The sequence below is a fragment of the Mytilus trossulus genome, unplaced genomic scaffold (genome assembly GCF_036588685.1).
Source record: "Mytilus trossulus isolate FHL-02 unplaced genomic scaffold, PNRI_Mtr1.1.1.hap1 h1tg000024l__unscaffolded, whole genome shotgun sequence".
Classification (NCBI taxonomy): Eukaryota; Metazoa; Mollusca; class Bivalvia; order Mytilida; family Mytilidae; genus Mytilus; species Mytilus trossulus.
In genome coordinates, this window is record NW_026963290.1 from 7,001,639 (window position 1) to 7,024,508 (window position 22,870).

Genomic DNA, 22,870 nt, shown 5'->3' on the forward strand with positions numbered 1-22,870 from the left:
CGTATCTGTGCAAACTGTTTCGTCCTGTCTAATTTGTCTCATTCCCACTGCATTTATTTTATGACGATGGAACTATGAGGAAGACAAATGAGTCTGAATTTCCCAAAAAATTTGAAAATTTAGTCGGATCAGTCCCTCACATTCCTCCAATCGACCACAGTGCTACCGTACCAATAAGAAATTGCATGAGCTCAGTCATTTGATGTTGAAAGGATGTCCATATTTAGAGACTTGGCCAAATCTTACATTATTCAGGCACTCATTTTTAGCCATGGCGTTGTCAGTTTACTTTCGATTTATGAGTTTGACTGTCCCTTTGGTATCTTTCGTCCATCTTTTACAATCATGCTTCCGATTCACAGACAAGGTTGTTGATGTCTTCGATCGCTATGACACTGAACATTCCATACAATCAGCAGAGCGACATAGACGATCAGCAACAACAACTACGAAAAAGTTTATTATATCGCTGAAGGCCGAACTGTTCCAGACTGGAAAAAATGTCTATCAAGCAACAAAAACAAGCAAGCTCTGATAACTTTCCTTTGAGATTATCTGAGCAGCAATTTGTCTGATATGTTCCAGGAGGAAAATAAATGTTTAGTTTTTGCCGGCGCATTTTCCAATCCAGAAATAGAGCATGCAATCGATCTCCAAATATGTCCTGTTCGTACGAAGACGCAGACACACGAATCTTGCTTCATGATAAACACTCTGATACAATCTTTCAGCAGTTGAATATAAGGCGACGAATCACAGTCAAGTGTTCCGATACAGATGTTCTTGTGCTCTGTGTTCATTATTTCAAGATTCTTGTGTCGACTGAACAAATGTGGTTTTTGACGGGGTCAACTAATTGTCTTATGGACTGTAGAAGGAACATACCAATCCATGAGTTAAGTAAATATTTTTCACCTTTACTAGCTAACATTCTTCCTGTAGTTCATGCTTGAACTGGTTGTGATACCTTTTCTGCTATAATTGGGTTTGGCAAAAAGACTGTTTTCAAGTTGATAAGAAAATCTCCGAGTAAGTTTACAAATCTCCAAAACTTTGACAAGATTGCTTTTTCCACATCGTTGTCAGTAGCCAGAGAGCTTATTCCAAGCTTGTATGACCCAAAAGACAAATTTGCTTCATTACATGTTGACTTAAATAAGTTACGTGTTAAACTTGTAACATGCAAAGACTCAAGTGAACCTGCATTTAAAGAACATATTTTGCGGTCATTTCTTCCAACGAAAATTTGGATATCCTCACATCTCGATCATCCAAATCCTTTGTCCCCTTATGAATACGGATGGAAAAAGAGTTCACATGGCCCAGATCCTTTGGGCATGATGACGTCCGATTTCGTGCAAGATTTAATATGTTCTTGCAAGAGGGAATAAATATTTAGCAAGAAATGTATTTGCCGAGAACAGCAAATGTCTTTCAATGAGCTTTGTCTATGTGAAGGCAGTGATACTTGCCAAAATATTTATTTTAAAGAGGACATCAACCTCTAAAGAAGATCAAATGAATGACGATGATGAAGATGAAAACGATACCATTGACTAATAGCGAAAGAGTATTTGAGCAAAGGGGCAACATAAAGTTTAAGTTGCCTCACTGTCATTCAATGTAAATCTGTATATTATTATTAATTTTGTGTTTTGTAATAACTCTACCAAATGGTTGTGTACTTAAGTTCCGTATGCGGTGATAGTGGTAGTTATGGAAAAAAAAAAGAAAAGAAACAACACCTTGCTAGTGATCTTAACAAAAAAAAAAACAACAAAAAAAACCACCTTGCTAGTGATCTTTGACCTTGACGTGGTTGGCAAGCTTAAGACAATTAAATCATAACGATTTATAACTGTCGAACTAACAGGAGACAAAAAAAACATATATGTTTAACTGTTCTGTAAAGATGGAAAATATGCGCTTTAAAGCAGTTTTACGATATGTTTTAATATAGCTTTGTCAATATTTTGTCGGTATAAAAAACAAGCTAGGCGAGACATTAGAACTTGGAAAACTAGTAAGTTAGATATGTTACCAATATAAAACCAATAGAATTTGTGTGTGTGTAGATGCAAAATTAAATATTACCGAGCGTTTTGCGTCAATATCCGTTAAAATTATGATTTTTACAAAAATACGAGATTTTTTCATTTTAAACACTCTTTTAAAAAAATATTTCAGAAACAAAAATTATGTAGACTATAGTTTGTCAAATGATATATTTCATATTATATTGCAGATGAATTTGTTCTTGAACTGCATTTTTAAACAATATCGTCAAATTATGACTTATATGTTTTCCCCTTTTTTACCGTTTTTTGAAAAATTTGACCATTTCCTAATTTGACGACCAGGCAATTCTGAATGTACGATAAAATACCTTTCAAATGATATATCATATAGCCGTGTGTTAAGTAGGTGCATTAAAAACCTCCGAATCCTTGTTTTGGCGCTCGCCTATAAGACTCATCAGTGACGCTCATATCAAAATATTCATAAAGCCAAACAAGTACACAGTTGAAGAGCATTGAGTATACAATATTTTAAAAAGTATTGCCAAATACGGCTAAGGTAGTATATTCCTGGGATAGGAAAATAATTAGTTTTTCGAAAAATTTAAAGTTGTGTAAACGGGAAATTAATACAAATGACCACGTTATTCACATTCATGTCCACTCCGAAGTGTATAAGCCATTTCAACTATTAATTTATATAGTGTCTTTTATGCTGTCATGTGACCCTACTGTTTCCATTCAAAATATAATACCTGAAGTCTGGCGGTGATTTCAGTAAACTGACGGTTCGTTCTGAATGTCGAGACATAGTATCAGATATCTGGTTGATTGAACCTGCTACAGCAGAAATGAAGTCCCACAAATCTCTGAAATAATATATAATCATAATTATGACCTGCGTGGTATAAGATGTAATTCATTCCGTTTATAAACAAAACAAGCTTCCTTATTGTTCATTTATGATTTTAAATCTTGCATACAAATTACCAAAATACATTTGTGTATAAATGCAATCATATTTTTGGAATTTGATTTTACACACACACTATACTTGTTAGACAAATATTGAATCTAAATATCAGACTATAATAAAATCATCATTTTTTTCTTCAAGTGGTGTTGTTGTCAAATGTATGAGAGATGTGAACGATACCAACAGGATATGCAAACTCTTGTCTCAACGACATCACAAAATACGAAAAGCAGTATTTAATACACAACATAAACGAAGCAGAAGAGCGTGACCCTGTGCTACATGTGGCATCCCATGTAATGCTCAAGTAAGTACACATATAAGTGACTGATATATACAACCAACAAATACATATCTTTTCATCTGACCACTTACTTATCATGTTGAAGATCTGCTCCTCCGCTTTCGACGAGATTTCCGACTGGCTTCATATACACCCATATCATAAATTTCACAAAAGGTTTCTTCAAATTATTGTCTATTGATATATGATTCATCACCCATAATAAATCCTGAACTGGAAGTATCGTTTGACACAATGATTCTATAAACTTATTTTCTCCCTGTAAGATTAAAACATATTATTAAAAAATGTTTTGAATAATGCCAAAATGCTATTCATTAACTATTTATCCAAACAAAAACACAACTTTTACATTTACACATTCATGACCTATGTTTATCAATAGATTGTTTCAGTATCAACTCCTTTTTACTGTTTAGTTACATCAAAAATATAATTTGTTCGAAATGAAGTAGAAATAGCTATTTTACTGGAGTTAACACCATCATAAGCTATCATTCTCTAAGGACGAGGTAAACATTAAAATAAAGTTGTAAGGTCGTGATGTGTTTTGTTATGTTCTAAGTTCTTCCTAATTTCCTGACTCTGACAGAGACAGGCACTTCAGTGCTACCTTTTTGTTAAAAAGTATAATTACCTCTGCACATGTCGCTAGAAGATCCACCAATCGGACATAGTATGCTAAATGTCCTTTTTCCCTTTTGTTTGTCAATATTTGTTCCCTCATGTCTCTCGGCTGGTCAAGAACATATGCAGCTTTTCTATAGTTTTGCATTATATATTTCATAACAAGTGCTTGATTTCTCTTTATTGTAAGGTCAAGTCCGTCCACTTTCACAAGTACATTTAAAAGTTCTAAAAATTCTGGTGCCTCCTGTTGATAGTCAGCTGCTAAGAGCACAATTTTTTGTATTTGTTTTGAGGACACTTTCAGGCATGTACTTTGGTTAGCAACAAACAGCTGCAAAATAATCAAACAGAATCAACAATTTTACATGTCGAAAACATGCTAAATGACCCAATTTACAAATATATATTTTTAAAAGCCTAGATCTAACAAATAGTAATGTTTTGTTTAGTATTTGAAGTTAGAACTAACATACCTCCTTAAGTGCTAGTGCTAAATCCGATGGTACAATCTGAACCGAGAGAAGTGTATCCAGATGCTGAAACAACTTTTCTTGTACTTCCTTGTTTTCTCTGGCTAGAAGCTTCATAAGCCACAATGTTTTAGAAAATATTTTCTTCATACCTTGGTACTGTTGTTCCTGAGTTAAAAAACACATTTTACTTAATTGTCTAGAAAGGATTATTTGAATATCAGCATCTGTGTCTTTAGATAAATATAGGACTGATGGATAAGTCACAAGCATGACGTATTTATTTTCAGCTCCACTATAAAAACACAATTTTCAAATGTCGTTAAAGTGGGAGGTTCAGGTCGTTGTAAAACCATGTCTTGGAAACACTTGTACCAAGTCAGGAATATTACAGTTGTACAGTCATTCGTTCTGTTGTTTGATATAGTCCAGCGATTTGTGTTGAAAGCTTTTATTATAAACTTCAAAAGGGAGAACTTAGATATCGGTATTCGTGTCGTTTCATTTTTATGGACATTTAAGTTCAGTATTGCAGCTAAAAACCATTCCAGTTGTAATATGTGTATCTAATTGCATAAATAAAGGCAACAGTCGCTTTTCATTTGTTAAAATTCGAGTATGCAAAAATAGATCCGGGTAGCAAACAAATGATCAATATTAAGAATAAAAATGATATTTTTACTCACCACTAATTTTGTGTCAATTTCCTGAGACAGAATATCTATCACTATAGCAAGAATACCTGAAGAAAAGAAAGACAATATTTAATTTATCTACAAAACAATTTATATAGTACTAGTACTTTAATAATATTATTCGAAATGTATAATTGTCTATGTTTTAACGACACATCTGCGTTCAATAGAATGTAGCACATCAAGTATGAAATAACAGATCATATAATGAAATTCAGGTTTTTTATCATTAGCTGTCGATATACAAAAGAAGACGTGGTATGACTGTCCCTGAAAACTCCCAACAAGAGATCAAATTACACTGACATTAGCAACTATATGTCCCCGTACGGCCGCCAACAATGAGCAAAGCTCATACCGCATAGTCAGCTTTAAATGGCACCGAATGTATAAATGTAAAACAATTCAAACGAGAAATCTAACGGCCTAATTTATGTATAAAAAATGGACGAACAACAAAAATGTAACAGATCAACAAACGACAACAACTAAATTACAGGCTCCTGTTGGGACAGGGACACACATACGAAATGCGGCGGGTAAAACATAATCAAATTCATTAATGATAGGTTAGTTAATCCGCTTGTCGTATATATACTATAAATATCATTAATGATAGGTTGGTTAATCCGCTTGTCGCATATACTATAAATAACAGACTCACCATGACTTATGAGAATATTTTGATTCATGAAATGAGGCTCCTCTGGCGTCTTTGGTAGGTGACAAAATCTTTTAAAAAACAATGATGATTAATATATCACAGATATGATATGCCAGTTAGAACTTAATGAGAAAGTGTCATACGAAAAATTCAAAATTTAACATTGCATTATATACATGTACAGTTAAAATGTGGGGTTTATCTGCATAAGTAATATCGTAGAAATATTAGAAACCAATAAAAGAAATTGTAGTTACGATATAAATTTACAATTAATAATTCAACAGACAAAGTGAAATACTTATTTACAAAACAACGATATTTGTACATGATTAATCTGGTTTTTTTTGTCTCTCATTGTCCCACACTGATTTGCAACAAAGAGATTAACGATATGGAGTCAAATCTTTGCTAGTTAGATAATAATTTTCAGTCTAGTAGTATTAAGGTTTCAAACATACTCTGCTAGTTCATCTAATATTTCTCCCATTAGGAGAATTTGGTGGTCGTTTAACTTCTGTTTTGCAAGTCGACGTAAAACAGGAAGGCTTCTCTGAAGTTCACGATGAACTCTAGCTGAATCTTGAGTCAGCAATATCTTAAAGAAAACAATAAAACTCAATAACCAATAATTGTGAAATTGCAAACGCGAATTCATAAAAAGAGAAATGCATTTTCCAAACAATAATTTTTATATTAAGTTGATGTTAATAGCAATAAGGAATTTCAGGATTTTTTTTATATATCTGTTTGGCTAACAGATAAAATAAAAGTTCGAAGAAAGACTCCTTTAGCAAATGAATTCTACTTATAAACCTATCAATCAATTTATTTATAATGTAAGCCTAATTGTTTCTATATATTCCTTAAAAAGTTAACATTTAATTTTCATTATCTTTAATGACAACACATGAGTAGATAAAGTAATATCATATGGCAATTCGCACATGACAATAATGAAAACAAAATATAATTCTAAATTCAACCAAATTACTCGGTGAATCATTTACCTGTGCCTTTGCTGCAAGCTGAAACATGTCCATTTGTGACGAATAAAGTTTGTTCAATATATCTAAAGACTTTGTTACCATCCTGTCATATTTGTAATTGGACAGATCCTGAAATCATACGATTATGAAAATAATTATAAAACTGATCTCATTACCTAGACTTATCGCAACATATCGGTAATCCTAGTTCAGCAGGAACATCTTACCCGCAGACTTAGATAGTAGTGTTAAAGTTGTATATTCTTTCTCTATTTCCTGTATTTTGATGTATACTTTTGCTTGTCATTTCGTTTGGTGTAAGACAATCCTGTTTTTCGTGACATATAGATTTAATTGTTTTTGTGGTATCCTCTTATTTCTTTATATCCCTACACAAATGCTTTATCAAATTTTGGTGGTGACTGAAATAATTCACAGGAATTTCAAAAATTATAGATATAATTTTAATTTCGCCAAGTTCAGTATATGTATCAGGATAAAAGAGAACAATGAAATGATTCTACTCAAACAAAATACAAAAGCCATATCTTACCATTACAACTAATGTTGTCGAATCAATTTCAAATATGGATGAATTGCTAAACATTTCCTTCAGTTCTTTAATGACCTTCTTTTGGTGTCTAAGAGCTTTTCTGAAATAAACAACAAAAGTGAAAAATATCATTTATATTCTGTAAAAAATAAATTTGATTAATTACTACTAATGGTCAATACTTATCACTTAGTTTGTACAGAACAACAAGATGTGGACGGCTGTGTTGACAACAACCTGAACTTCTTTCAGAACCCTATGAGATCAACCCCTGTATGATTCTTGTTGCTCAGTCATTGGTTTTCTATATTGTACTGTAAATACTGTTGAGTGTCTCTTTGTCTTTTTCGTGCTTTGTTATTGCGTTGTCATTTTTCTTTAATGAAAACTTTGAAATAGTAAACTTACTTCACTTGTTCATGTGGATTGTAGGTTTCATACATCAGAGGTTCTAAAATTAATGGCTTTTTTTCAGAAAATGAGTTCTGCTCGCCATGTTTGAATTTGGTCACAAAAGCCTATAAAAAAGGGAAGATAATATAATTCAATATTCTACAATAAACAAAATAATGATTGAATTTAATATTGAAATCACATGTTGTTTGTGTTAGGACGTTTTTCGACCAATAGTGCAAAATATGCTGTGATACAATAAAATGCAATGTGTTAAAACGGAATTAAGAACGAATATTACAAGAAAATGAAAGGCCACAGTGCACAGAATTCACTACACTTATTAGTTCATATCCTTCAAAAAAGTTTAAAGTCATTCGGTTTATCTTTGCCAAAACAAATATAAAATTAAAATAAAAAAAAACGAGGAAATTTCAAAACGTCAATGATCAAATTGCACAATGAAAAGTTCAAAGCATATCATATTCCTCACTTTGTACATGCGTCTTATTTGTCAATTCAATTGAAAAACTAGAGGCTTTACATAGTCTGTGTTGCTAACCTTGGTCTATGTGCATATCAAACACCAAGCCGCCACTCTTCAACATTGCAGACGAGTATAGATTTATTACAAAAGTCTTTATTTTGATGATATTGTATTACTGATCTTTTAGTCTGCTTCATTTCTCTCTATCGTCTTTAATTTTTGCTCAAACCACAAAAGAGGTTAAATAGATCCTCATTTAAGGATACTCACTCCTATAAACTGCATTTTACCCCCACGTTTTAATGTTAGTCATGGCGGTCATCATGATTTGTGAGCGGGATTATTAGATACAAAGTTTAACCAGATACTCTAAGGATTATTTAGGCCAAATTTGGTTTTATTTGGTCCAATAGTTTCAGAGGAGAAGTTTTTAGTAAAAAAATAACGGACGACGACGACGACAATAAATGAGAAAAGCTCACATGTCATTTTGGGCATGGTAAGCTACAAATTAGTTTATTGCTACCCTTTTTTAAAGGACATAGTGCATGACTGTATTTTAGCATGTTAACTGTCACTGATAATTAGATGAGTTGATTTCTATGTCGATATTTACCTTTAAACGCAGATTACGTTGGAATGTCAGTAAAAAATCCAAAACTTCCATTGCCCTGTAAGAGAAAGTAACTTTTATACAAACTTTGTAAACAAAAGATCACGACACCCAATCAAACGCATTTTTAAAACTTTATTAGATATCTTATTGGCTTGAAAAGCGTATGTGGTACTTTTTTTTTTTTTTAAATATGTGCAATGTTTTTGTTTATTGTTTATACCATCTATTATCACTTGGAAATTGATAACTTACTGGTACTTGGCATTTACAACTGCCTCTGCCTCCTGACTTTTTTCAAACCGCCCTAAAGCTCTATATGTGTTTACAGCTTTTTGTCCTTCTTTTGTATAACCTGTAAAGATAAAGTAATTTTTTCTAGTTAACAGGGGTTACTCGTTTTGTACTCCAGTCATATTCCAAAGACATCAAAATGTTTTGTTCTGCACTTGTAAAATCAAAATGGTTTCACTTAGTTCTATTAGTTATATAGTGTGCCATTGACACTAATACAACATACTGTGGATTCATTTATTTTCGTGGGTATCAAATTTCATGGATTGCTGAAAAATTGCATCTTCGTGGATATTTAATTTCGTGGTTTTGCCAATCTCTCTATACAAAGTCTATTGAAATATGAAATTCGTTGAACATTTGGATTCGTGGTTCACACGTACCCATGAAACCCACGAAAATTGGTATCCAACGAATAATAATGAATCCACAGTATATGCGGTCGGTAAATTCCATACAGGGTTAACGCAAAGCTTGAGCGAAGCATGTGGCTTTTCAATAAGTGGCCAATGAAAGCGATCAAGTCTTCAATATGAAGAACTTACTTCATTTGGTCTATACAACATCAAACTCGTTGGCTTTGAATGTGTTTTCTGCATTTATATCTATTGTTCAAAATCTATTTCTACATTTATTATGCGGATTTGCAATTTTTCAGATTTTTCTTCAGCGCCGTGTTTATTATTTTATAACGGACGTAACCATGCAATAAAATAAATTGCGCTTACTAACCCCATTTAAAATGAACGCGGTCTTAAAGCGGTTTAAACCAATAATTATCCTAAAGAATATTTACAAAACCGACTTAAAACTAACTTTCGTTACTATTAATTTGACACTCCAACCATATTGATCCAAGTGCACCTTATAAGTACTGTGCAGACTAGCGTTTTGCGAAATAAATGATTAACTAGTATCGTTAAAGACTTGTTTATTTTCATTCGTATTACCTTTTGCCTTGTCTTTTGGAAAGGGAACATCATGACCACCGTCTAGTAAGGATAACAATGGAGTCAGTAGCTGCTTCACATCATCCATGTCGTTGTAATATCCAAATTTTACCAAATGTTGAAGAAGGCGCAAGACCTTAAAGAAATAACAATTTAGTACTTTAGATAAGCTTCACATATTCTGTGCTGATATTTATTTTCGTAATAAATTAACAAACCAAATCAAAATCGCCATCTTTCATTTTTTTTAACAGTTATGAGATGCAAATGATGCAGTCAAGTTTGCATTGCAAAATAACGCTTCTCACTTGTTCATGTTGTCTGGATATGAACCTTCCTTGTGACAGTTATTAGAAAGTGTTTCAAACACAACACATTTATAAAGTGTATTTTCATTGTCTCGCGCTTGATCGATAGTGGATCTAGTAAAAAGGGTTTTTCCTGTGGCATCATCTGCTCAGTGTGTAGTACACCAAATATCAAAACTAAATCTGTTTTTAGTACCTGTTCAACAAGTTGATTATGTCCTATGTCTGATGCAGTCATCTGATTATTTTGTCTCAAAAATTCTGCCAACCAGTCCCTCAAAACAGGAAATATTGTAACAAGGTCTTTAACAACCTACAAATATAAACCAATATAATTACCAAAAGCATAACAAAACTGCTTTAGGTCAACACATCAAAATCAAAGTTAAAGATTTTATCGATATAAAATCCAAGATCACGATTTTCAACAACACACTAACATTAATCGTTATAATCATATCAGTACAGAACATACAATAAAATAGGTATAGAAAGATATATATATATATTTCTATTTCTTCATGATAGTTCATAAATATTCCCATCTATTCATTAAAATCCTTTATGAATTTGTATCATTCAAATGGTTAAAAAAGATTGTCAACAATGTACATTTGTATTAGACCACAGGATGTTAGTTGGTTGACTTAACATGTAACTTGTGTATCGTTTGCCAGATTCTCATACAGAGCTAGCATTAAAGTTATTTTAAATATTTCAGCAATATATGTGTAACAAATTTGCATATTTAACATTGCTGCGCTGATATTTAGAGATTATGAACTAAACATGATTAACTGATCTCGATCGATTTGATTTTTTTTAAAACGAGAACAGTAGTTTTGTCATGTTTGTCGTATCTCAAGTATGTGTCGGTTTAATACTAAAGCCCCTCAGATGATAATTTGTTTTCAAACCTAATATATCCCTATAACTAGTAATCTTGATACATTCTACTTCTTTTTTAAATATGAAAATAAAATTAGCTATAGGACACGTATGTTGTCAAATAGAATAGCTTTAATATGGATTTCGGGGAAAGTAGTTAAAAATGCAAATGAGACAATCATCAACTCAAACCTAAGGTTCAAGAAATCGAATTCTTCTGTCTACCCTTAAATACATTGATAAGTATGTAATAACAAAGCAGCATAACAGCACTGATAGACAAAAGCGTATCAAGAAAATTGAAGATAATATATAAAAAAGTTCATGCATTTAAAAAAAAAAAAAGTCAATTTATATTACTGTTCTAATCATATCGGATACCAATTTTGGTATATAAATAAGTTTTTTTTCTGAATAAATCAACAAAAGTTTTAACCGTTTAAGTTATTTCGTCAAGTACTTGATAAAAACAAATATTAATAATTAAAAAGGAAAAAAATAGAGATTATAAAAACTACATAATATGTATTTCTAAAGAAATTAAATGAAAATGCTTTCAGTGCAGAGATATATAAATGATACATCTATACACCGATGCTAACCTCTCCTGAATCTCGACTTTGAGAGCTTGGAGAAACCTACAATCATATACCTTATAATCAATTCGATACTATATTGCAAATATAGTAATTCAAAATAATGAATTGATGATTTATGAAGTATTTTGATTTAATTTATCTTCAAAATAAATATAAACTGAGTACTTTTTCCAATATAACCTACAACAAATAGAGAATGGATCGAGAACATTGTGAAAAGTTAATGAGTGATGACAATAGGATTTCTAAAATTACAAATATAAAGTTACTTAGAAAAAGCAAAATGCCTATTTCTAAAGTCACTGCTTTGCGAATAAATTGCCATGTTAGTAGGTACACTTCTTATTTGTAATACATTCTGCTGTTAACATATTACTTACAAAGCTTTGATCCCTGTCGGAATCTTTTGATCCAACATATTCATAAATAAAACAAATATTAGGATGGTCCAATACAGAATAGTTGTTCCCTACGTCTACAAATAATGCTATAATAAATAAAAAAAAAACATTAATGAACTAGAAGTAACACTTGAAGGATGGTTAATTATCAATAACATTTACTCAATTTTTCTTATCAAATTTGAATGGAAATAATCTCAAATTCAAATTCCTAAGTCCCTATGTTAATGAATATATCATATTCCATCATTTTAGAATTTTGTTTATCTACCCTTTCACAGTAGGTGTTATTTTTTGTCCATGGATTTATAAGTTTTGAACAGCGGTATACCACTGTTGCCTTTATTTATCATACATTTTGGAAATAAGCGTTATTGGTCATCTTATCAAAACCGTTTTTGTCATTAAGTCTCCTTTGTTTTATAAACTAACGATGAAAGAACGTTGCATGATTGCATTATCTATCATGATTATTAGGACTTTACAATCAGTTTTAAAAAAAAACCAGTAACTCACAAAGGATTGAATCCAACATTTGATTGTAAAACAACATTATAGTATGAGAATAGAAATATTGGCCTTGACAAAGTAAAGACCCAAATGAAATAGTTTTCCCTATTAATATTGAATACCTATTATTAGTTCACAGTATTTTGCTCTAATACAGTCTGGAAGAAGATCTGATGTGAGACAGAGATAGGCATCCTCCCATGTTAAATATCCATGCTCTCGCGTTATAACATGAACAGCGAGATCATTCCGTCCCTACAAAATTACAACAAAAAATGCATGCATACATATTCAATTGAAGATTTTCGTAAACTTGATGGATCTATTTAATCGTTTTCTTGAAATCAAGTCGCAACGTGATGGTACTTATTTTTAACGAGTTCTCGTAAGAATACGAATATGATTCTTAAAACTTTCAATTTGATCTAATCATCATCTGAAAAGTCTACACAATAAAGTATTTATTTATGTTATGTCCTTAAGATGTGTAATTCAACTACTGCTGTAAATTTAATACTGTACAGAGAATTTTCCTGCATTCAATTCAGTACAGTAAAGTATTTTTTCTTACAATTCAGTACGGTGTTGATATGTCCTGAAAAGTCGGCACATGCTGATTGTAACTGAGCTGTTTAAACATAGATTGAAGAATATCAATGGACTGCAAACGAATTTTCTGATCAGTCATGAATTTAAGGGCAGTGGGTTCAAATATTGAAAATGACTCTTTAATTCATTTTTCAATATTTTAAAATCTGTTAAGATCACATAATCGCTTCAGATCAAAATTGGTTTACTCGTATCTGCATTTTAACATTTCATTACAATGTTAACTTTCGAATTAACCTCTAGGTAATTAAGTGCCATCTCTTCCTTGCTTCATATATTTGTATATGCCCCTAAAAAACTACCTTAATCATACTACTTACAAAACATAATGCTTTAAACAGTTCCAACTGATGTAGCAAGAACTGGTATTTGTCCTCGTTAAATTCAGCACTCTCAGGCTGAAATGAATATTGATATACTGTAACTTATATTGGAGCAAGGAGAACATTGATGTGGGAGACGTTAAGTTATAGCAAACTAAAGAGTATATCTGTATCATAAATTAACGTCATATTAGTCAAATTTGTTAATTGCGTTGGTTGTTAAGCCCTCTCCGAAAACAACTAAAATAAAAAAAAAACCACACAATTCTGTGAATTGTTTATTTTCAGATATAGGAGAGACATAGATACGGTTTGAAGTAGAGTTATGGACCTCAAATTTGTGAATGGTCTGTGACTTGTTTTGATCCTTGAAGGTTTTTTTAGTTGTAGATAGGATTACACATGTTTTAGTTAGTTAAACTTCAGTTATCAATGTTATCACTTATCACATAAAACATTTCCTCAAAATAGGATTTTAATTTTCATCAAACATTTGTGTTAAATTGTACCCTGAATTACCTATGTTTTACGAAAAAAATGTGTACATGTTCAATTAAAAATGTTCAAAATCGAACCATTATAACTATCAAGTTAAAAAAACACAAATAAACAAATCTTACATCAACAAACACATGTAAAGGCAGCCAATGTATGGTTCTCTCTGTGGCCAGATACACAATGTTAGGCCTCTTGTTGATATTTTGTCCTCTGTCCGTTAGGTAAACACTACCCTGCAAAACATTGCAAAATGAAAATTGTATTCTCTTCGTTCACAAAAAAATATTAATATAAGATTAAAAAAACAAACTATTTCAACTATTTTTGTCATACACTTGTTTAAGATAATTAATACTTCGAATGATAAAAGAACATTACAATGTTAAACAAATATCACAGGGATCCTTATGTTTCTTCCCTTTACTAATGTTAAAATAGAGACGTTACCTCTTCACCTCGTAGCCAATGTTCTACAATGTATGTCTGATTGTTTGGTATAGAAACTCCATCACATACACACAGGACTTGTAACAGATCCAAAAATCGATAGTTCTAAAAACAAAACAAATATTGTTTATAAAAACATATGATGAGTTTATTTACAACCACTGATTGATGCCACTGCTGGTGGACTTTTAATTTCCCGAGGTTACACCAGCTCAGTAGTCAGCACTAGTGTGCTAACATGAATTATCATTGATATGGTCATATTTATAAATTAACTGTTTACAAGACTTTTGAATTATTGAAATACTAATATAAGACGTTTCTACTCCAGGAATATATTAACTAAGATGTATTTGGCAAAACGTTTATGAATTTTGGTCCTGATTACTCTTTAACTTCGGACTTTTTTTTTGCCTTTTTAACCGTTTTGAATTAGAGAGTTACTGATGAGTCTTTCGTAAACGAAACGCGCGTCTGAGGTAAATACGAAATTTAATCTCGGTATCTATGATGAGTTTATTGTTTATTAACTATATCACCTGAACAAGACTGTACCATGGTTTTAGTTTGGCTGTTGTTTTACAGTTGTTCTGTAGGTTGATATAGTCGAGCGTTGATTAATGTTAAGAGTCATGGATGTCAACATGTTTGAATTTTGGTAATATAATTATTTACTTTTAAAGGAGCACTAGCTACGATATATATAAAAAAATAAACTATGATTTTTTTTAGATTAATCATTTATTAAATTGGAATAATGAAATAATAATTTGCTTTTAGCAATCAATTTGCTTTATTTTTGTTGAAATAAGCGATTATACATAATTTTTGACTGATTCACTTGCAAGTGAAAACGTCATCATCATTCTAACCGGTATTCATGTGAACTTCAATTTAACCCCTAGCTAGAGACTGACAACGCATGCATTGTACGTGAACTGGTTATTTAAAGAAAATAAATGTCAACAATGAAAGTGAAACTACGGTAAATCATTTGATTACTAATTCGATCCACATAAATTCTTATACGGTTAAAAACAATGAGAAACTTATATTTTTAATCTATAAATTCAAATCAAACAGACCTATAAAAATCCAATTGCACGTGCTGGTTTAACCTATTCATATCTTTATTTGTGTTTACATCGCTTATATGGTCATCTGAGGTCAAATCGATAGTTAATTAGATGGCATCTGGATTTAAATACACACGAAACGAACCTACATATCATCTACCCCATGCTTTGTAAACTGTTTATTTTAAACGTTTGATAGATTGGATAAATGTTTTACATTGTAATTAATCAATTATGAGAATTTGAGTCAAATTGGTGACCATGAATTTGACAGCTAGTGCCCCTTTAAAAAATGCAATAATCATTATATCACACATATGTGTATACTTTTAATATAATGTTCAGATTTTATTTGAATTCTAGAACCTCAAATGTTTACTTATATACATTTTTCGATTATTTTTTTATACTAAATGCAATTTTCAGTTGTGTTAAAACGCAAATAAAACAAAATTTGATTTATATCATAAATAACAAAACCTATATATTCTTTTTGACTTAACCAAGGTTTAATATTAGTTATAAGTTCAAAAATAGAAAGACAAACCTCTGTTTCTCGTAACAATTTGATAAATGTTGCAATCTGACCTTCTGTGATCCTGTCAACAATCTTTCGTTTGTCTCGTATCAGTTCGACTATCATCTGTGCAACATTTAAACCAATACCTCCCTGGAAAAAAGAAGTTTAATCGCTTTAAGGTATTTAAATTTTATTGATTTTCTTTGGCTTATTTTTCTCAACGTTCGAAAATTCAAAATGTTATACAATACGTAAATATACTACAGACTTGAAAACTATTAATCAAGGTAAACATTTTATTTGATGCACAAGTACTAAGATTAAAACCTTTTTTTATACATACACAAATAAGCAGTAGTAAAACTAACCTTTTGTGTGAATTGTGTTTGAAAGAAGTCTATATATTTTGCAAAGTATAATGCATTCTTTCGACTCTTTCCGATCATATAAGCATGTAGTACGTCATAGGCCTCTTTAAATATCCTGATCATATGGGATTCCTCATCGCCCTCTCGTAAAGGACATTGGAGTAGATTGACTAGTAAATCTATCACCTGAAAATATGTAAAGTTTACATTAATATGCCATTAAATCTAAATAAGTGTATAAAAACAGTTTGGAAAAATTCATTTTTAGTAATATTCATTTCTTCTTTTGTAAAAGAGGGACGAAAGACACCAAAGGGACAGTCAAACTCGTAAATCTAAAACAAACTGACAACGCCATGGCTAAAAATGAAAAAAAAACAAAACAGAATAATTGTTGCTTTACTGTAGATATGTATATACTGTAATGTGTTTTTTACAAAACATGAAAATAAAAAAGACAAACGACCAACAAGAAATTACAAAAATTAAATTACAGACATAACGATTAATCATAGTAAAACTATACCATAACAGGTCTATTGAGACTTGATTCGTGTTACGGTTTGTAAATAAAACTATAAAATGCTCATTTATGAAGAAAATGTAGAAAATGATCATGAATATGTCGAACCTGTTAAAAAAGTTAAACTTACTCTCAGATTTCTCATCAGCTTTTGTCTGTCCTTATACGGCAGTCCATCAACCACCATAAAGAGCTTTACTTCCCGGAGTGCCTGTAAAATGTGTTTTAATATTTCATACTTTAGGCAAGAAAACAACACAGAAATTATCATTATTGCACCCATACCGAATCTTCGTATATCTATTTTCAATATCTTTTTTTTACCCAAATTACCCATAAATTCTGACCGCTTTCTATGTAAAAGTCAGCAAATAATATTATTTGGCCTTTATTATTTAATACATATGGACAACATACTGCTGAACACTAGGGAAGATGATTTAACGATTGTTTTTCTTGAAAACTCAGTCTTCTGATTAGCTTAATTGGACATTACAATTAAATTCTGTAACACTTAGGTCAGTGATTTGTGTTATGTGTCATTATATTACTCCTTGTTTGTTTGTTAAACAAATGTGATTTTCATTTAAAATGTCAATCACGTCAATATGTATTTGGTGGAGTTCCTTACCGTTATGATACCATGTGTTTTCTTTGCATTCAAATTGGGATTGTTCTCAAGCTGTAAAATACAGATTTACATATATTTATTTTGATTTATAGATTGATCGAATTTTAATCGCTTAACTTTCAGTTTTGTATATTTTGAGAAGAAAATAATATAATTACAGTTTGACAACGTTAATTGTATAGAGGTATGATCAACACGTTAAAATAAAAACATATCAAACTTGATATGTATTTTGCTTCTAGACTAGCATACTCTTTAGTTTATACAAATAAGATTTTAAGAAAGATGTTCCATAACACAGATTCGTAAAAATAAACCTGAAATACTTGATGCCAATGCATTGTTTATGTCATTCCTACTAATGGAAAGATAAACAAATTAAAATGCAAACATAACATTTACATGTGAACTCACATCTTGAATCAAATTAAACAGAAATGGCACTATTCCTGCTACGTAGTTGAAGTTCTGTGTATCCTCAGTCATCACTTGCTGAATAGTGTAGGCATCATCATACATACTCTCACTTGAAGCAGATACCTGACAATTAAAACAGAATTGAGTTAGTCCATAGTTCTTGATTCTGATATTGCATGTCAAATAATGAAGCTTAATATTTTTTTATGAATGTAAACAGCGCCAACTGTAATTTGTTTGACATGGAGGCTGGTACACTGTAATCGCATATCGTTTTTATATAAGCATAAAGTTTCTGGTATTTATTATATTGTTACTGCATTATCTTTTTTTTTTTATTAAATCGCCTTTCTATTCAAATTATAACCAAAACGACCATTAATGGTTCTATATCGTAAGATAAGTACATATATATTCGATTTCTATAAAAACGATTTAACATGCATATGGGTTTACAATGGTTGTTTTAAAAACTTAGTATAGATAATTCAATTGTCTTGTATTAATTTCGTTCAGTTATTACACAAACGAAGAGTAATAGAAGTACCTTCCGAACGGCAGCACTATCCCATCGTAAACCGGACATGGATTTTTCTTTTCCACTTTCTGTGCTTATTTGACGCTCGTAATCTTCATCTGAAATATGACATTTATACTAAAACAGAAAGTAAATTTATTTTATATTATGTTAGGTTACCAAACACTTGTTTCTCACAATTATTTGATGATTTCAAACTTAAGTGTATAACGTAAATTCAAATTTTAATTATCGCTAAAATAAATTATAAGATACATCATGTTCAATATGAATAGAAATCACTAACCTTACAATTAATTGAGGATACGAACTTTTAAAGTAAATATACATGTTTATCATTATTTTAATGTGAAACCATCATACATGTATCCATAACCCCCTTGACAGTAATTTTAAATTGAAAAATATACCTTTTAAAGCATGAAGCCAACACCCAGTTAACATGTGCTCTATACGTGCGTAACTTTCAAACTGTATTTCATCTCGCTCCTACAAGAATCAGAACATATTTTTAAAAAGTTGACAGGAAAAATAATAAGCACTACATTTATATTACATTAATTAAGTTAGATGGACAGTATATCGCGAGTGTACCAAGAGGAACTGCATGGGAATACAGACTTTAAATATTTAAACATGTATTAGATTAATAGTCTTAAAAATTAAATGCACTTCAATCGTTTAAGATGCATACATTCTTTTTTCTATTTTGTATGATTCTATAACTAGTACATGACAAGTGACGTATTTTAATCTTTGAATCTTTTTTATGTTTTAGTTACCTTTAATACAGAATGTAGTCTGAAAACAGTTCTTGGGTCGCTGGGATCTGGCACAAGGGAAACATCTAATTTGGAGTCTATACACAGATATTGTCTTGTAAGCATATGTCGTAGTCTGACCTGTTGTTCCCATCTCAAAATATCACCTGCAAAATATATTCTACATGACTGTACACTTATTGTTTGTTAAACTACATGTTGCAAATTAAGTTCATCATAAACATAAAAAAAACCGGAAGCGCACATAACGTTTAGTACATTTTTTAAACAAATTTTTTGTCTATCTCTATTTCTTCCTGCTGTGCCAATAAACCTTTCATCAATTGACCTCAGTACATCAGTACGGTCCTTCTCATTTCGTAGTTTTTAGGATTGGACTAACGTTTCAAAGGATTAAATTAAAATTAAATCTAGCAACAGCTGATGTGACCTTAACTTTTAACATATTGAACACGAAAGCAAGCGTTGTCTTCTTCTTCCAAAGGTGCATTAATCAAACAAATTGGTAAAAAAAAATATTGTTTGAAATATCTTATTTTGGAAACCGAACTGTTAACGTCCGGACGATCGAATAGTTATCAAAGGTACCAGGATTATAATTTAGTACACCAGACGCGCGTTTCGTCTACATAACACTCATTCAGTGACGTTCATATCAAAATATTTATAATGCCAAACAAGTACAAAGTTGAAGAGCATTGAGGATCCAAAATTCCAAAAAGTTGTGCCAAATACATCTAAGGTAATCCTTAGTTTTTCGAAAAAATCAAAGTTCTGTAAACAGGAAATTTATAAAAAAAAACCAACACATTATTGAACATCATTGATAGAGATAGATCAAGGTTGAGGGAAGAAGCTGTATTGCAACACAAAAATGCTCGAGTTGTAAAAATAAACTACTAAAAAAAATATAAGGAAGGGCGTTATTACAAATATTGACCTGTTTTCTTAAGTAGTATTATTAATTCTTTTAAGTCAATATAAAATTGAGAATGGAAATGGGGAATGTGTCAAAGAGACAACAACCCGACAAATAAAAAACAACAGCAGAAGGTCACCAACAGGTCTTCAATGTAGCGAGAAATTCCCGCACCCGGAGGCGTCCTTCAGCTGGCCCCTACACAAATATATACTAGTTCAGTGATAATGAACGCCATACTAATTTCCAAATTGTACACAAGAAACTAAAATTAAAATAATACAAGACTAACAAAGGCCAGAGGCTCCTGACTTGGGACAGGCGCAAAAATGCGGCGGGGTTAAACATGTTTGTGAGATCTCAACCCTCCCCCTATACCTCTAACCAATGTAGAAAAGTAAACGCATAACAATACGTACATTAAAATTCAGTTCAAGAGAAGTCCGAGTCTGATGTCAGAAGATGTAACCAAAGAAAATAAACAAAATGACAATAATACATAAATAACAACAGACTACTAGCAGGATTATAATTTAGTACGCCAGACGCGCGTTTCGTCTACATAAGACTCATCAGTGACGTTCATATCAAAATATTTATAATGCCAAACAAGTACCAAGTTGAAGAGCATTGAGAATCCAAAATTCCAAAAAGTTGTGCCAAATACATCTAAGGTAATCCTTAGTTTTTCGAATATACATATTCAAGAAATATACTTCACATAAGTGCTAAAACTATTTAGAACAAGAATATTGAATAATATTAAGAATGTTGTTAATTAAGTTAACATTATTTTAAGATCTTTTCTTCCCGTCTTCTTATCTATTGGTATTAACATTGACTTAACTGTCATCAATGTAAACTTTAGAAATTTGAGTAAGTAGATATTAATATCAACTTTAAGCCATATTGATCTTAACATATCTTTAACTCGTTAACCGCTTGACGCATTCAACATTCCTCTTTAATCTTTCACATGATTCATTATTCTGAACTAAAGAAAGCTGGAAAGGGCAGGGTGCTATGAGGACCATGTGTGACTTATTTGTAATGAATTTTGAATAATAATAATCCTTGTTTTAAAGATGGTGTTATTCAAAATTAGTTTTGTATACAAAGCATTTTTTCCTCAAGGCGTCGCAATAGATAAAGTTGTGACGTCATGAAATCAGGCTCTGCTATGCTTTCGTTAAATACACTGATTTTGGTGATATTTTTTAACATAGTTTTGGACCTGCAAATACAAGGATCAACTAAATAGGTTTTGTCATTTTTGCTATTAAAACGTGAATTTTGCAATCTTTTCGAATTCACTGTTTTAAAACATCTCTGTACATAACATGTTAAAGATATTATGGCTCACCAAAAACCTTTCGATTAGTTTTAATCACCTAGTTTTGTAATTAAATCTTTGTTGAGGCAAAATTATAACTTAACCGCCTTGGCCTTTTGTAATATTTACAAAAACTGAAAATTTAGTGGACTTAGCTTTTAAAGTCAAAACACTTTTTCGGAATCACATTTAATAAATATTTCTTTGATTTAGACAAAAAGCTCATTTGTTAACAATATGATTTAGCAGATTATCAATCCATGATATGAAAAGTCTTAGAATTAAGTTATAAATCAAGCTTTTTATAAGGATAATCTATCGGATGTCACAACACAAATATTACAAATTTTTGGTATCCCTTCAAATACAATATCCAAAATAAACTTTATATAAAAGAAGATGTGGTATGATTGCCAAATGAGACAACTATCCAAAAAATACCAAAATGACACAGACATTAACAACTGTAGGTCACCGTACGGCCTTCAACAATGATCAAAGCCCATAACGTATAGTCAGCTATAAAAGTTCATATTTATGGTTTAAATCGATTTTTTATATGTCATGATGGCTAACATATATGGTTGTCTCGCTTTTCAGTTCTGTTGTTGCTCTTCATACTTGTAAATACTGTTTGTTAATACAATACATGGCCTTACTGGTAAATGAGACCTAAGATTGATGAATTAAAATCAGGCGGATGAAACCCTCATTTTCTGTTTTGTGCCTAGTTTTTGCCTTCTTTATAAAAAATACTTATGAATGTTTAACAGCTATCCAACTGAGTGTTCCTGACCAGGGTATCTTAAATAGAAATAAGCGCCTAATAATACATTAAACATATTTTTATAAAAGCGAAACGTTAAGGGGTATGAGCAAAAAAGATAGGTACATATATGTCAATGTTTTCAAATTGAATAGCATTTGTTATATCATCTGCAGTTCAAAATATTCAAAGTGTACTTTAAGCAACACACAATCCATCATTGTATCATCTATGCAATGCCACGGCAAGTATCTAACTACTAAGTATGTTATATAAAGTTTAATCAGTAGATTCTAGAAAAGATAGGGCAGTGACATAACAATTTTCCTATCATTTTTCTTTGATCTTGATTCAAAATCTTTAAAGAATTATGAATAA

At 31.1% G+C, this 22,870-nt stretch overlaps 1 protein-coding gene across 1 annotated transcript in view; it reads right to left on the reverse strand.

The window, feature by feature from the left end:
• Positions 1-22,870, reverse strand: part of LOC134699110 (inositol 1,4,5-trisphosphate receptor type 2-like) — a 136,531-nt gene that overhangs the window by 29,759 nt on the left and 83,902 nt on the right. Inside the window, exons 12-38 of the mRNA XM_063560801.1 lie at positions 19,475-19,620; positions 19,103-19,181; positions 18,702-18,790; positions 18,152-18,277; positions 17,738-17,788; positions 17,237-17,317; positions 16,584-16,769; positions 16,243-16,365; positions 14,620-14,724; positions 14,295-14,405; positions 13,672-13,749; positions 12,865-12,997; positions 12,212-12,318; positions 10,541-10,657; positions 10,037-10,172; positions 9,048-9,147; positions 8,796-8,850; positions 7,708-7,817; positions 7,300-7,399; positions 6,768-6,875; positions 6,219-6,355; positions 5,758-5,825; positions 5,085-5,140; positions 4,402-4,566; positions 3,936-4,259; positions 3,370-3,557; positions 2,774-2,887 (exon numbers count right to left, since the gene is read on the reverse strand). Coding sequence (XP_063416871.1) covers positions 2,774-2,887; positions 3,370-3,557; positions 3,936-4,259; positions 4,402-4,566; positions 5,085-5,140; positions 5,758-5,825; positions 6,219-6,355; positions 6,768-6,875; positions 7,300-7,399; positions 7,708-7,817; positions 8,796-8,850; positions 9,048-9,147; positions 10,037-10,172; positions 10,541-10,657; positions 12,212-12,318; positions 12,865-12,997; positions 13,672-13,749; positions 14,295-14,405; positions 14,620-14,724; positions 16,243-16,365; positions 16,584-16,769; positions 17,237-17,317; positions 17,738-17,788; positions 18,152-18,277; positions 18,702-18,790; positions 19,103-19,181; positions 19,475-19,620 — 3,193 coding nt within the window. The remainder of the gene's footprint in view (positions 1-2,773; positions 2,888-3,369; positions 3,558-3,935; positions 4,260-4,401; positions 4,567-5,084; positions 5,141-5,757; positions 5,826-6,218; positions 6,356-6,767; positions 6,876-7,299; positions 7,400-7,707; positions 7,818-8,795; positions 8,851-9,047; positions 9,148-10,036; positions 10,173-10,540; positions 10,658-12,211; positions 12,319-12,864; positions 12,998-13,671; positions 13,750-14,294; positions 14,406-14,619; positions 14,725-16,242; positions 16,366-16,583; positions 16,770-17,236; positions 17,318-17,737; positions 17,789-18,151; positions 18,278-18,701; positions 18,791-19,102; positions 19,182-19,474; positions 19,621-22,870) is intronic.